Source organism: Podarcis gaigeae (genome assembly GCF_964106915.1).
Source record: "Podarcis gaigeae genome assembly, chromosome: 4".
Classification (NCBI taxonomy): Eukaryota; Metazoa; Chordata; class Lepidosauria; order Squamata; family Lacertidae; genus Podarcis; species Podarcis gaigeae.
This window is the reverse complement of record NC_139677.1, coordinates 67,312,868-67,329,043: the sequence shown is the minus strand read 5'-3', so window position 1 is coordinate 67,329,043 and position 16,176 is coordinate 67,312,868. Positions and strand designations below refer to the sequence as shown.

Below are 16,176 nucleotides of genomic sequence, written 5' to 3'. Positions count from 1 at the left end.
AATTACTACACTGAACTTTTTCAAAACAAAAAATATTACTTGGTCATTGTCAAGATTGCTAGGTAAACTACTATACTTAAATTGTAGCAAATGACCTAAATGAAACCTTATTCACTTTACAAACCTCTAAAATTAACATATCTGCAGATGTGAGAGCAGCAAGGCTATATTCTAAAAGTATCTCTAGTCTTGTTCCCAAGCATGCTGAAGTTGTGTCATCCTACATGGAATGCAATGCTAAGCAAACAACTCTCACAAGACCTATAAACTTTTTCAAACTGCATTAGAGAGCCCCTTTCAAACTAATGCCACTGTATTAATAATGAACTTGATAGCACAAATAAAAGCTGCAGTGCTATGAACTAAAGCTGCAATGCTATGAACTAAAGATTATGCTATAAGAAGGTAGGCAATCTATGATCGTTCTTAAACAATTATACTTCTAACTACTGTTGCTTATGGTAAATATTTTGCAATATGCCACATATTCTCTAAAATTTAGTTTACTCTTCTTCAGTCTATCTTACAGTCTCTTCATTCTCCCTGCTCCCACTAGAGTGTTACATTTTTTTAAAAAAGATGTATTTCCTAATAAAGCTGTGTTTTGAAATAATATATTTTAAATATTAAACAACTCTTGACTTTATTTTTTTAAAGCTTTTAGTTGTGATCCAATATTTAATTGCATTGGGTTGTAGACAATGTTATGCCAGCAGAAACCCGCCAGCAGAAACCCACCAGCAGAATCCCCCAACCCTCTGGAGCTGATGGGATGGCGCAGGACAGAAGAGAAGAAATGGAAGTCCCAATGTACACATGCAAGTCCCTTGCACCAGCAGAGCTACAGCATTAGATATAGCCCAAGTAACTAACATACAGGCAATTGCAATGTATAGATATTGCTATAGATTTGCTATTTAATGCAAAAGTATCTCTCTGAAGAAACTTGGTGCAACCACCTTCATGACAGTGTGAGCATATCAGACCAACAGGATTGCTAACAGGACAATGTGGCCAAATAATGAGAATGCTATTTTACATTTTTGGAATAGACTGTCAGAAGCAGACTTCATACAACAGGTGGTGATGGTTTCTTTTTTTAAAAAAATATGCACTGCTTTTCACCACATCTCAGAGGCTTACATATAAAAAAATGTACAACGCACAAAACTTGAAACATAAATAAAAACATCAGCGTAGAGCATTAGAACCATGTTCATGATGCAAAGGCCTGAAATGAAACTGGTTTAAGCTGTTGTCTGATACTTAATAGGGACAGTGCCTGTCTGATTTCTAGTCGGAGAAAATTTCAGAGTTGAGTCCACTACACTGATGTTGCTTTAGGACTGTTGCTGCTTTTTTCCACATCTGCTTAATTTGACTGTATGTCTGTAAATGGGTATGACAAAACTTTCTTCTGGTAATTTTATATGCTGCCCTTCAATATAAATATGCTCATACAACAAAGCCAGTACAAAATATTTAAATATTTAAAACAGCAAAAAGGTTGTAAACAACTCAATGGTAAAACACTAAGAGAAGCAACAATAAAAATCATAGTCAAAAAGTTGAAACCAAAAGAAAAGTAACTGAAAGCCCAGAAAACGTATTATTGTGGCAGCAAAAAAGGTATCAAAGAAGGCACCAGGCAAATTTTGCTGAGAAGAGAATTCCAAAGGCAGGGCATCACAAGTGAAACAGCCTGCTCTCCCCACTTGTCACCCCCTCACCTCAGAAGATGGGAACACAGAGAGGTGCAAATTGCACAATGATCTAGATGCACTAGCCTACTAGCTGTGTAGCCGGCATACCTCCAAATGCCCTTGTCCAAAGCTGTGTAACCAATAATCAGTAAAGATATCTAAGAAATTATGAGGTATGGTCCAACTGGCTGGTCCCTATCAAAAATCTGCAGCTGTATTTTGTACTAGCTCATTACTTAACAGTATTCAAAGGCAGTCCTAGACAAAACACATTGCTGCAGTGTAATCTGGATTATACCAAAATACTGATAACTTTCTACTGCACTTCTCTCTACAATAGGCCTCAGCTGATAGAAAGCACTTTGAACCACATGGGCATCAATGACAAAGTTGGATCCTAGAGTATTCCCAAGGTGCTTTAATATGTCACTGCTCTTTCCTCCCACACAGATTGAGTTTAGAAAGCTGCTTCATACTTTCTCATTGCTCAGTGTGGCATTGAAAGTGTGGCAATTAAATAAAGCTATGAATACCTACACTACTACAAATGCAGGTTGGTTAGAAAATAAGTACAATAGGAATAAAATAGGTAATTTCAGACTTGAATATTGGTTGCTGATTTAACTCAGGCTATTTTAATTCAAAATCAGTTACTGTGAACACAATATAAAAATGCTTTTAAATTCCAAATATATAGAATCACATAGCCAAACATTACCTACAATTATTATTTTATATCCCAAACACATAACCTACAATTAGAAACAATTTCTTTGACAAAGGCTGTGACAAACATATTTTTTAAAATTGTGTTTATTTCAGTTCCTTTATCCAATAGGAAATTTTGTTTCCTTCATCTACATGGTAGGTAAATGAGTCCACTTGCCACTTTAAGAAAAAAAGAGAGGACAAGAAGGTTTAGATTTAGCTACTTTCTTTACAGATTCTCAAACACTTTAGGTGATTACCGTACTTCAGTAAAGAGTGGCCTATGAAACTTATATAATTCTACATGTCTCTAGGATTTGATGTTCTCTGGGGGAAAGGTCAATTCCTTCAAAATTCCTTCAAAATGTTAACAAGTCAATATAAAGTACATTTTAACAGATTTTTCAGCCACAATGACTGAGGAATTTCAAAACTGTTACTGAATTAACTTGTAAATATGTGTTTCTCTTTAGGTATGTTTCAAGATATACAAGTATAGCATTTTAACATATTTTGACTCTAAATTTGCAACAAGATAACATAAAATGACTGTATAAGCAACCATTTGATGCAAATCAATAGAGAATGGGGCTCAGCTGTACTATTTATTACTGTAATGAAAAACATGAAGGTGTAAATAAAATATAACAAAGAATATGTTGAAACTTTATGCCATACACATCTAAAAGTTATATTGGATCAAAATACACAAAGGAGTTCTCTCATCTTAAGCACTCATTTCTAAATTAAACTAAACTTTCAAACAGTAAAACAAGGTAACATGCCATGACTGTCTCCAAAAGATCACTTTAAAAAAAACATGGTCATCACTCTGCTCCTGTGCCCTTGCTGTAATACAGAAAAGAAAGCAAGAGCAGTGATGTAAAAAATATTTTTCAAGTGAGCTGTTTTTGGTGGTCTACGCAGTAAAATCTATGAAGACCCCTTTATTCCAATTAAATAATAATTGAAATACATAGTCAATATTTCTGCAGTAATAAAATACTTCTTTGAGCATTAGCCTTCCCAATTCATTCCTACACTTAACACATGGTTATTAGTAACTTACACTTAGTTATAGCACTTAAGTTATCAACATAAGATAACTCTAGCCAATTAGATCTGTGATTCTATACCTAATGACAATGATGTCAATCAGACCATAGATAAAGAACAGAGTGGGGAAAGCTACTTGATAACGCCTTTAAATAGTCTTAAATTTCACTTTGAAGCCAATTCCCAGAGGAAGGGAGGTAATAAAACATGTGGGGGAAAGATTGTGGCACAAGTCCAAATCTAGTTGTGCTCTGGTGCGTATAACTGATGAATGCCTCACTTCCATCCATATCAAACACAAGTTCAGTAGGAAGCGGATCAATGAAAGTCATGAGAACAAATATCCCTTGTAGACTGGTGCATTTGCTTTTAAACTATCAAATATATGTCGTCATATAAATTTTCATCTACTTTTTAAAGTAACATATTCAGCAATATCTTAAAGAACAGATTGAAGACCTCCCGTATTGGGTAAAAAAGTAAGCTGTCCTTGAGTCCAAAGAATATTTATGTTTGTATATCAAAAATTGAATTAAAATCAGAAAAAAACCAATTTTTGTAGCAATATTGTAATGCTTTCAGAAAATGCAGTGAAATTAGTATTTTTCTAATAGAAAAAGTGCAACATTTAAGTAGCTATCACTGCCCAAGACAAACTATACCCAGAAACCATGCATGATATAGTTATCTATGTATGCAGATTTGTTAACACAAACAAAAACAGCCAAACTTTTCTATGAATCAATATACTAGAAGCAATCACGTGCTACATTCTTCTTTGTAGGGAGTTGTGGGGGGGATCTATGGGAGGTACAGTTTTATGACACTTAAAATTGCCTTCAACAGTTAAATACATCCACAGCCTGTTTAGCTCATGGCAATGGCAAGCAGAGACACTAAGCCATTCTGATTTCTCTTTGCGACTTTTTGCACGGGCTGGGGGTGCAAGTGTGTGAGAAAATTTATATATCATAGAATAAGTACTATCGAGTTCCAACTCAGCATCCAAAGATGAAGGGGAAGTTGCAGAAAGAGGGAGTGAAACGCCACTCCCCAAATTATTTCAGAAAACTCTCCGAGCGTAGTGCAAACGGGGGAAGGGGGGGAATTATCCGTGAAGAGAGACAAGCACACTAGAAATACTTCTGAACGTTTCGTGCCGTCGCAGTTCGGTTTTGCTTTTCCAAAAAGGACCCGACGCTCATTCCCACCCCCACCCCCTCACGAAACCGTCGTGGAAACTTGCTGTATATACAAGGGGAGGGAGAAGAAGGACGGAATGGGGTCAGCTATTGAGCCGACCACCATAGCTGAAGGGCCGCCTCTTCTCCCCACCCCGCCCCGAGCGATGACCCGAGGAGGGGGCTGGGGGTCAGCGAAGCAGCCCCACCACAGCGCACAACAACCCCGCCCGCCCTTCCCCTCAGCCGGAGAAAGAGGGGGGGCCAAGGGCGACCCACGACCACCTCAGTTTTCCCCCAGCGCCTCAGACCCCGCCCTCTCGCCCTTCTCCTTCCTCACCTAGGTATCGCCTCCGCAGCAGGCCGGGCTCCTCCAGCCCCAAACTCCGCTGCCTCACATCCCACAGGAGGTGGGTACAGCAGCCCCGGGACATGGCACCGCGCGCTGACCAGGGGGATCCGACTCGCCGCCGCCGCCGCCAGCGACATCAGTCGCTGCCACTTGCTGAGGCCGCCCCCTCCCCCGCCTTCACCATGGAGACCCGCGTGCGCGCTTTACGCGCGCGTAACCACCACCACCCCGCCACTCAACAACAATATCACCCCTGTCGGGCGCCAGCAACGGCAGCCTAAGCCCCTCCCCTCGCTGCTCCTCGGCTCCTCCCACATCCAGGGATCCGCTCGCAAAGGATATCGCGAGAATTCACCCGGCCCCTCGTCCTACCGCCGCTCACGGTCACAAAAATGGCCATTGAGACGTCCGTGTCGCCGTTTAGCGGTCATCCCTTAGTACGGGTCTGGACACCGGGAGAAAGCCGCCTTATCAGCTTTTCTTACGCTTTCCGTACACGGGGTACTCAAAGATGTCTAAGCAGGGGAGTTAAAAGGGCAACAACCACTAGCCTTAACGAGCCTTTTTCAAACAAAACCCATCCTGGGTGAGGGAAAGAAACATTGGAGGCGGACATGTTTGTTTTGGGAGCCAGGTCCCCGAAAGCTTTGCTTGAATCGTCATCAATCATCGTCCGCCGCTTATACCGTCATAAAAAGAGGACGCCAATTGACCGCAAGAATGTCATCAACGTCGGGTGGCAAAGCCGGTAATATCGTAGCTAGCCAATAACGCGAAAGCCAGCTGTTTAAGCCCCGCCTCTTGCTTCGTCCGTGAACAAATCAGAATCAGGAACAGCGGCTCGCCCCACCACCTGCTTCTGTTCGTGAGGAGGGGTTGTGGGTTTTTGTGTTTTCCCCCCTCCTCTGCTTAGACGGAGGAGAAGGAGGACGACGACGACAGGTCGAGCGGGGGTTTCGTTGCATCAGCCGCTGTCACCCGCACACACAATGGCGGCCGCCGCCGCGGGGTTTCGTGCCTCTTACCACCGGTTCCTGGACCGAATCGAGGTCATGTTGCCGCCCCGGCTGCGTCCCTTGTACAACCACCCGGCAGGTATTTGAGGGAAGGAGGAGATGGGGGAGGTCGTTTCCTTGCTCGCCAGCTGGGGATAACTCGTGAAATGGTGTATGTGAAAGTGTGTTCGTGTGTCTGAGTGAGAGAGAGAGAACCCTTATTTGTGAAAACAAATAATATATGCGTGGAAACAAAACAGAGCCCCCTCCCACTCTCCAGTGCCTCAGTTCCCCGCTTATAAACCTGGAGAGGCCACCCTAGTATAGTGAAAAATGTGCGCTTGTGTTGTATCTGGTCATTCTGCTCGCTCCAGACCAGGGACTGGAGTTCATCTCCCCATGGCCGTTGGCCTTGGACCAGTTGCCATCTCTCATACTGGCCTACCTCACAGGATTATGGAAAGTAGGAAAAGGCCAGGGTGGGGACAGAATTCTTTGGCAAAAGAGTGGGGTAGAAATAAAATTTAAAAGCCCCAGGTCAATAGTTGGTTAGTACTTGGAGACATGGCAAAGTAGATGGTTTAGTCTCTGTCCTTGAGAACTCCTGCAAGGTGGTAGCATTTCTTCCATGGTGATGGGCAGGCAAGCTTTGTGGAGGTCTGAGTTGCAGTTTTTTGGCCTTCTTTGTGCAGCCTGAGACCAGGCCTTCTATGCTTCTGCTTCCTGCAGGTTAATTGTTATTGTCTTTAACAAAGGCTGCATAGAAGTCAAAGTTCTGTTTGTCCTCTTTGACACAGATGCTTCTGGGAAAACAAACATTTATTTCACTGGGAATGGTGAGAGAGATTTATTATGGTGACCAGATGCAAAAAGAAATTGTCATGTAGGGGTAAGAGAATCTGCACCTGCTGAAAGTCCTCTTTCTGTGCTGCTATTTAAAATTCAAGATGCCTGTCCTTCATTGAAGCAGGTCAGCTTAGAGGATAAAGTTGGGGCTTTCCTACATGGCATGGGTCAATCTTGCAACTGTCTGCTCCTTTAAAAGATTATTTTCTTGTGAAGGGATGCTGCTTAGTCAGATTGCACCAGCTCCTCAAAAACTTGCATGTTCAGAAAGGATTCCCTGCAGTTCTGTTGCTTAGGGCCCACTAAAATCCAGAGGTGGTCTTAATGGTTGCCTAACCGCAGAAATTATACAGTAGGTCCTAGAAAGGTAGCCGACTACTTTACTCCCATGCATGTTGAAAGAAAAGTAGTGAGTTATAGGAAGTAATCCCTCCCCCCCACACACCATCCCTCATTTATCATATTGTCAGGAGATTCTCTTCTGTTCATTCAAGGGGCTTTTGAAATATAGGTTTTCGGTGGAAACTGCCATTAGGTTTTTCTTTCTCAAAACTTCCTAAAACATTGTGATTCTTGGTGGCTGTCAGCAACCATACAACAACATAACTGGATAGCAAAATAGTCTAAAAATTAGGAAACTGGTAGACTTGATTACAAATTCCTACTCTGATGTTGACTTTTCCTCTAGACTGAATTTAACCATAAACACCCTTTGATTTACTTACTGGGGAAAGTACTTGTATTCTCTTATCATTACTTATAATCCATTTTTAAACATGCAGCTCTTTATCTTTCCTTTTTTATCTGCAACTGGCTTCTTTGGCTTCACTATCTCTCCAGTGTGAAATCTTTAGAGGTTTCATTTGTGGATGGCCTTTATAAAAAGACAAAAATCAATTACGGTAACAAGATTATTTCTTCCTTTGCCACTCTTTAGTGCAAGCCAGTTTGTGGTGTTTGGACAGAGGAATCACTTTTCATAAGATTTTCTGGTAGTTGCAAAAGCTAACCTTATCTATACATCAGTAACTGCATTACTTAATTGTGGATGTAAATTCTCTGTGCAGAACATAACATGTTCCTGCATTATGCTACTTTTTAATCTCAGCTTTTATTGGGAGACTTGTATTCAGTAAAGTACTATGCCTGTTACACAAATGAAAAATACCAAGGAGCATGAAAGATGATCCAACTGATACCAAAGGCCTGATGGCAGAAACATTTATTTCTTGAGAAAGAAGCTTGCAGAAGAAATAAACCAGTCTGTCAGGGAAGTGTGAATACAAATACCTAATTATAGTAGTGCAAAACTTGTCATATTGTACTTTAAAATTGAAGTTGGGACTCTACTTCACATTTATGCAAATTTAAAATTAGTTTTGCATGTCATGACTTTAGTATAGTTCCTGACTTTAGATTGAGGACTATCTGATTCAGCGTTTGCTCTGGATTCTGTCGGTAGCAAATTACAGTGCTGCTCTAACTTACTCAATAGTGCTGAAGATTACTGACATAATGTTTGTGAAACCTACCTTATGAGTAGTTCATATATTTGCTGTATTATTAAGGCTCTGAAGTAAAGTCAAGCAAGGAAAGGAATACAATAAATTATTGTCAGGTGTTGCAGATTCCTTTCCTCACAATGTCATCTTCACTTTCTGGAAAAGGGAATTCATGGAATAATAGTTTACTGTCCACATGTAGCAAAAAGTTTATTCCAAAAAACATTTCTTCAAGAGCTTCTGACAAATGTTGGCTCATTTTTAAAGGAAAGGTTTCGACTAAAGATGTGGCTTAGTTTCATACCTGTTGAACTGAGTGTCCAAGTTTGAACTGCTGTTGGCATTCAGGCATATTTTCCAAATCTGCGTCATGTCCATGGTGCAGGTCAGTTTGATGGCCTAATTTGATAAGTGACATTTTACCTAGAATACAAGCTGCAGTAGCTGAGGAAAATCCTGTCACATCTGGTTTGTGAAACACCCTAATTATCTATACTTGTTTCAGTACTTTTTCTGTCTTTCATGATAGTTTGTCAGTCTTGCTAAAGGACATGAAAAGTTCTGAAAAGTAGCCATCTCTGCTTTTCGTGACTGTTGCTATGCAATAGAAAGTTGGTGTTGGCAGCAGTACCACATGACTTGGAGCTTTCCATTTGTTCTTTGTGTAGCTCCTCTGAATAGAAAGCTCTTTAGAATTCCTCAAATGCATCAAGAATAATTGGGCTGCTGTCTTGCAAGAAATGTACAGATTGCAACAAATTTAAGTATATTTAGGAATAATGATTTTTTTAAAAAACAACCTGAATAATCCCATCACTGAAAGTAGCATCTTCATTTACCTACATAACATCTTGACTTAATGTTTCTCCAAGTTGCATAGCTTAACTCTAGAATAACTTCTATAGAAGTTCTTTAAATCAGTACCAAAGTTTTGCAATGGTTTTGCAACCTTTTTGTAGTGAAATGCCCATATCTTGCTGCACCTTCACAAGTGAGTAACTGTTGACTTGCAAGTTCTGCTTCCCAGAAGGCAATCCTAGTGAGCTCTTCGGGGCATCTTCTAAGTGTGTTTTAAACTTAATATACAGTAAAAACAGAGTATTAGCACCAATGTGAGCTTGCCAGACAGTTGTCCTGTTGTTTAGTGGTTGTTCACCAGTCTCATACATTCAATGAAAAACAAAGGTGAAGAACAGTAACTCTAGTATGGCCCCATAATGAGTAAGACAGTAAAGTAATTTTGGAGGTGCCGCAAAAGGTGAGGGTTTTGCTACAAAAAGGGTTGGAGTGAATCAAACAGTGTTGGGTTTCCAGGTGATACCTATGATCCCCAATTCATGTAGCAATTACTTCGTAATGCAGCGTTCACACTGCAAAATGACTGCAAAAAATTGGCACGGGATTGGAGGGAATCCCAATTTTGGGGTTCATACTTAATTAAGCTGCTATATAAACCACCTGTGAAAAGGTTATACTGTATGGCAAAGTACTCTTTAAGACCTTGGTTTAATCTCTGAAGAAGAATGGCTCCAGAGAATCGTGAAATTGGCCATCACTTCCATAGGAGCAACATTGTTTTCTGCATTTCTTTTAATTACACCTTGAAGTGTTTGTAACCTTCAGGTGCTACAAAAAAAGGTACAAAAGTAGTTTGAACAGCTCAGACAACAGAAAGTAGGAAGCAGAATATGCATTCAGCTTGGTGTCAGATTCCTCATGAAGTGCTTTGAATAGAGTTGTGTAAGTATTATGATTGCACATAAGGAAAAATGGATCAACAGACAATTGCAAAACTTGTGTTGCAGGAGAAAAGCAACGTTGCGGATCTGTTGTAGTTATTGCACTGTTAACAAGTACTGTACTAGAGACAGAAATATTTGTTCCTGCCCCACACATGATGGGGGCCCCAGCTCATCATGGCAGAAAGTAGTGCCTGGTACCTCTGGACAAATGCAGCAGTGTTGGGGCAGGGGATAATATTTCTTCATGTGTGTGGGTGTCATCTGCATTTTCTTCCACCACTTTGGTAAAACTGTCCTTTGTGTCATAACTCCCATTTCCTGTTTTCAGATATTTGATTGCACCTCAGCAGAAGATCTTTTATCACTTCTCCCCTGTGCTGTAGTGTAAAACATAACCATTCTGTTGGTGCATGTGCATCAAGGCTACTTGCTGTTTTAATAATTCACACAATTCAGTGGTTTTGTGCAAATCGTCACACAGCAGAATCATGTAGCTAATGAAATATTTCTCTTTCAGGTCCTAAAACAGTGTTTTTCTGGGCCCCTATTATGAAATGGGTAAGTTGAGAAGAGGTTTGTACTGTTGACAATTTTTTTGTTGTGACTGGCCATTGTTAGTAATTATCACTATTGTACTGCATTTCATTTGCTTCTGACCTCACTGTTTTACACTTCTCCCCCACCCAATACATGTAGCTCAAGATAATACTTCATACATCTGAAAAGAGTGCACTGTAGTCTACAAAAGCCTATGTCATAATAAATTGGTCGGTATTTAAGGTGCCACAAGACTCCCCACCCTCAAAAAATGTATTCCACTCTGTTTCCTCCCTGGAGCCCTTTGTGGGAGACGGGCAGGCTATACATGAATAAATTAAATTGTGGTGCATGTATTTTAACGGAAGCTGACTAAAAATAATTATGTTGTTTGTATATATAGACAGACAACTCTTTCTTCTTGCCTGAATTCTGCTGGTCCATGAGAAGCATTTGGATATGTTGGAAGAAAGATGTAGAAATAAGTCCCACCTTAATTGTGTTGAAGTGCCATCTGACAGTTTAGCAGAAATTTCTACTAAACTAGGTACTAACACTGCATGTCTTCTCTCTGAACCAGCATAGTGCTATTTTGTTGCACCTACACCTTACAACCATGGCATTGGCGACTTTATATAGTCACTAGTTGGAAGCCACTAATATCAGTAGGACATACATTTAATATAAATACAGAAAGACTGCTTATTGGAATTGGGAAACACAACTTTCCAGTTCTTAAATATTGCATTTGGTTTTGATGCACAAAGCCCTTAAAATACCTAGGCCTTGATATTTCAAGGGCCATTTGTTTCCACTTGAACTTTCCTTTGTAGTATGATCTTTCTTCTGCTCAGTGTCCTAACCTTTTGAGGCATGGTGAGTGAGCATGAGGTGCAGGGTCTTTTCATCTGTAGCACCTTTATTCTGCAACACTCTCTCCTTATTAATTCCCAAGTATTCACTGATGCTTTAAGTGACAAGAAATCTGTATTGTCTTCTCTAGCAAGTCCCAAAGCTTTTAGAAAATATTTCCTGCCCAATATGTTAATTAACTCAAACAACTCTTAGCTGGGTGTCAAGTTTGTCTGGGACCAGCCTTGTATAATTGCCATCTTTTTCCTGTAGAGATGAATCTCTTTGCACTTTTTCAGTTAAAACAGGCAAAGCTGCTTTGCTTCATCTGTACAAGTATGGCATGTCTGGGACAATGGGCAATGCTTCTTCATCAATCAATTATAGTGTATTTGAAGCCTAATAATATCAGATACACTCAGCAGTGGCAATCATATATTTTGACCTGTGTAGCACAGGAAAAAGGCAAAACCTTATTCCCGAAGTAGCACATTGGAGGCTTTCTGAAAGCAGCAAGAACTCTTGCTCTTTCAGTTGCAGTAGTACAAGCCACTATTTGCACCTCACCTACTTAATCCACTCAACAGGATTAAGAATCATAAGATTCAGCTGGCTGTCCAAACCAGCTAAAATTTATTATTTGTCTCCACCAACTTTTCCTCCCATGTAACATGCCCCCTAAACATGGGAGTTACTCTAGCTCGTAAATTGTGAATTGCATGAACTATAGTGACGGTTGTTGCTGGAATCCATCTGTCTAAAGAGACACTGGAGTGCGCCTCCAGGGGTGAAGTCAAACTGCTGTGTTAGCAGCACCCAGCTGACCTCCCTAGAGCATAAGCCTGGGCAGTGTGTATGGAGGTCCTGGGCTGCCCAGACAACAAGACCTCCCTCTTGGCCTTGCTGATGTGGTTCAAAGGAAAGCAGAGCAATATGTTTGGCACCAGCTTGGCTGCAGGAATTGCCAGGAGGTATACAAGGTGTCATCCAACTGTCTTAGGGACACCACTCTGAATTTGTGTAGGGTTTACTGCTTAACCTTTTCTTCTCGCAAAGATATCCCACAAAGCAGCAGAGGTATAGGATCTGAGTTTTCCTTCTCCTAGATGGGCTGCCTTCCCAGACTGACAAGCCCCATCTGCCCTCTCACTTCCTGCTCCAGTACATGCAAAATCTACCTTCTTGACCGTTGGACCCACTATTTGTCTCATTCGCTCAATCTACCAGAGCCTGGCTTTGCATGCAGGTGAAGTTCCTAACACACTGAGGGTTTGAGACTCATTGGTTACCTTCACCTGGTTTAGCCAGCCATTTGAAGCCATTCCTAGGGTGTGGCTACTGTTGCATGCTGATAGCTTCTAGGAGCCACAAGTGAGAGTCGAGTGCAGGGTAGGGACTAAAGATGAACAAACTACCCCAGAATGAGCACAATGTCTTCCTCACCAGAGGTGCTACTGCTCCCCTAACACCCAATAACTCCCATTGACTAGGTTCTAAGTAATGAAGACACACTGCTATAATACTGCACTAAAGCTGGCTGCTACTTCCTTTTATAGGGCTTGGTATGTGCTGGAATGGCTGATATGACCAGACCAGCAGATAAACTCAGCACATCACAATCTGCTGTGCTAACGGCCACAGGTATGTTTATTCTCACTTTGCTGTTAACTATTTTTTAATTAAATGTTTAAAAAATCATCAGCTGATAATAGAAGTTGTGGAGGAAAGAGCCAGTTATTGCTTCCATGTAACACATTATGGATTGGGATGCCAGTTCCTAGTGCTGCCATCTTCCATTCTATAAGTATGGGGGGGGGTAATTGGCTCACAAATAACTGAGAACACTCAACTTGAATGGCATAAGCATGAAGCTTTCTATCATGTTTAGATGCAACTTTTCTCTGAATCTGAACATCTGATACTACAATCATTGTTGACCTTTGGTACTAATAAATCTACTTGATATTAAACCTTTGCTTTCTTTATGATCCAACAGGTCTTATCTGGTCGAGATATTCTCTAGTTATTATTCCTAAAAACTGGGGTCTCTTTACAGTTAACTTCTTTGTTGGCTGTGCTGGAGGTTCTCAGCTATACCGTATATGGAGGTAGGTATGGCAAGTAGGTCAGAAGACTTTAAGTTGTAGCCTATTCTAGGATCTGTTCTTCAGACTAGCTGAGCCGCTTTCTTCACTTTAGGGCTTCTCCACCTTTTTCCTGGCATGACTCATTTGCTTTAACAGCACATGAAACATCCAATGTTCTGTCATGGGGAGTGATGACAGAGAAACTTCATTTGCTGCCATGCTACTCAAGGCATGGCAACCAAGAGGGTTGTTCCCACACCTTTCCCTGTGAGGCTTCTCAGTCCCCAGTCTAAACCATTGTATTTCTCAATATTCAAGCTTTATTTGGCTTGTGCAGTGGAAATCCCCCCGCCTATCCCTGCCAGGCTCTTAAATCCTTCTGCACTATTTATTCTTCTTCCACCTGCTTCCTGCTCCATTTCAGCATCTGCAGTAACTATGCTATATGAATTTGGGAGCTGGCAACCTTCTCCTCCCTTTAGGAATTGTGGCATATCCCACACAGTCAGATCCTTAGCCTTGACTGCCTCTGTAAGATATAACATGATAGCCCTCTGACTCCCCTCCCAAGCCTCTACAGTTTGAGAAACTGTTTTGAAGCCACGCAAATGTTGCCCTGGCCCTCCTGCCAAAACATAGTTGTAGAGTGGATGTAGAAGCTTAAGCATTATCCCTCACTGATCCAAACCACCAGTGGTTATACTTAATATCCTGGTAAAATAGATCACAATTGGGTATAGCAGTCCATTTGCATCAGGTGTTGTGCTAGTCTATATTCTGTTTTGAGTATTGGAACTGCAACAGTTGTAAAGGCAGAAGCCATCCTATAGCAAAATGTTAGGTATAAAGAATAAGCATCAGTTGTAGCTAGTTTAAATTATGACCTAATCTAAAGCTTCCTATTAGCATTTGAGAATAAACCTACCTAAGTTTATTCTCCATTCTTAAGGGTTCAGCATCCTAGAAAGACTAGTTTGTGTACACAGCAAAAATGTTTGGCGAGGATGGGCAGCAATGCTTACTTGGCCTTCTGGCACCAGCATCACTGAAGATTACTGGGAGGGGAAGAGGAAGGGTGTAGTGGTGGGGAGGTTGGAACAGTGTAAATGCCAAATGCCTTTCTTGTCCTCTCTCCCTTTCCCACAAACCACAGTGTTGCCAGTGCAGGGTGGCCAGGTAAGTGCCCCTGGCTGCTCCTGGCACACAGTGATTGTTCTTCTAGCTTCTAGGTGACACTAAGACAGTTAAGCAGGAGCATTTTTATTTTTATTTTTGCATTTTTACTTGATTGAGCGGAGTCCTTGGGTAGAGGAGACTTGGTCCATGCCAAATGAACACCTTGAGTTGCACTGCAGGCTCTTTTAAAAACCAGTGCAGATCAGCTGTAATATTACCAAAGATTACCTATATGCCCTCTCCCAACTTTTAACATAGAATAATTAAACTACTTTTCAAATAGTGCTTAAAGGGGATTTACATCTTAAAAAGTGGCTTACAAATATTTGTGAAATTGTAAAAGAGGCAGGGTTTCAAAAGCAGATATCCTACCTTGCAACAATAAGTGCTCCCTCACTTTGTGTCTGGTTGTAAACAGAGCAAATGCTTCCTTGAAATATACCCCCCCCAAAAAAAGTCAACAATAATCAGAAAACATGTAAGGGGAGGAGGGAAAAGCTGCTTCTGTCACTGCCCCCTCCTCTGCCAGAGTCAATAGGCATATATGATATCTTAACCTTGGCAAAGAGCAACCCCTCCTTGGAGGCACATGCACCCAGATTGTGTTTGGGAAAGCTAAAATATGTATCCTAAACCTTGAACTGTAACCATAATTGGCTATTCTTTTTCTGACAGGTATAACCAAGACCTAAAAGCCAAAGAATTGGAGAAGTAGAAATTCAAGCTCAGCTCCTCAGATCTCATCTGCAAAGCAACTTCCCAAGGGACCTAGATTTAATCTTGTTCATTTTGCCCTGTGTGAATTTTTACTAAAGTTGGTAGAGCATGTTTTTTTCTATAAGTTTAGAAAGCAGTCTCTTTACATGGAAATAAAACCTTCTACTAAACAATAAAACCTTAAGCTACATACCTTCAGTAGGTTTTTCATGAACGTAAGGGCTGTGAGCAGTGGTTGTGGTTGCAGAATACCCCTTCCCCCAAAACTGCTCTTGAGGATAAGGGAACCAGCCCTTTCGGTAGCATTTGATGCAGTGTATGGAGTTGCAGCTGTCGGAGGTAGGTTTGGTGATAATTGGGCACACACATCTTTTTGGCAAGAGGAACTACCTTGTGCATGAAGGTGCTACTGGACCAACTTGATTTACATTTTTCATGCCACAGTTAAGTCATGACTAAGATGTTGAAGATGGAAAAATACTTAAAATTCATAATATGCTTTGTGTGATCCCTCTGCCTGAAATACAGACGGTAAACATTTTAGATTAAAATCAGTATCTTCACATGGCAGAACTGTTGGAGCAGTGGCCAGTTTTCTGAAGTATAATCAGTGCTGAGCTATACTAAGTTCTGTACTCTGCGGTGGGGGGTACCTAATCATTATTAAGTGCCCACTGCTAGGTCACAGTAATCGTAAGGTATGTCACAGCAGCAACACACCT

The 16,176-nt window shown here is 41.0% G+C and overlaps 2 protein-coding genes across 8 annotated transcripts in view; one reads left to right on the top strand and one right to left on the bottom strand.

The window, feature by feature from the left end:
* Positions 1-5,653, bottom strand: part of DCAF6 (DDB1 and CUL4 associated factor 6) — a 47,687-nt gene extending 42,034 nt beyond the window's left edge. The window contains exon 1 of one of the 7 annotated variants that reach the window (XM_083736368.1): positions 4,989-5,653. In XM_083736368.1, the coding sequence (XP_083592494.1) occupies positions 4,989-5,082 (94 nt within the window). In that variant the 5' untranslated portion in view covers positions 5,083-5,653. The remainder of the gene's footprint in view (positions 1-4,988) is intronic. The other 6 variants (XM_083736371.1, XM_083736367.1, XM_083736366.1 and 3 more) reach the window with 6 other exon arrangements.
* Positions 5,654-5,711: 58 nt separating this feature from the next.
* MPC2 (mitochondrial pyruvate carrier 2) lies at positions 5,712-15,646 on the top strand. Its single transcript, XM_083737561.1, has 5 exons — positions 5,712-6,095; positions 10,603-10,643; positions 13,031-13,115; positions 13,471-13,582; positions 15,413-15,646. The coding sequence occupies exons 1-5, from the start codon at positions 5,990-5,992 to the stop codon at positions 15,450-15,452; spliced, it is 384 nt and encodes a 127-aa protein (XP_083593687.1). The 5' UTR covers positions 5,712-5,989; the 3' UTR covers positions 15,453-15,646.
* Positions 15,647-16,176: the final 530 nt, after the last annotated feature.

Bases quoted from the DNA above. Each gene is read 5' to 3' on its own strand.
- MPC2 (XM_083737561.1), top strand. From the start codon at position 5,990: ATGGCGGCCGCCGCCGCGGGGTTTCGTGCCTCTTACCACCGGTTCCTG. The intron at 10,644-13,030 runs GTAAGTTGAGAA...TTCCTTTTATAG, and splicing joins GGGCCCCTATTATGAAATGG to GGCTTGGTATGTGCTGGAAT. The intron at 13,583-15,412 runs GTAGGTATGGCA...TTTTTCTGACAG, and splicing joins CAGCTATACCGTATATGGAG to GTATAACCAAGACCTAAAAG.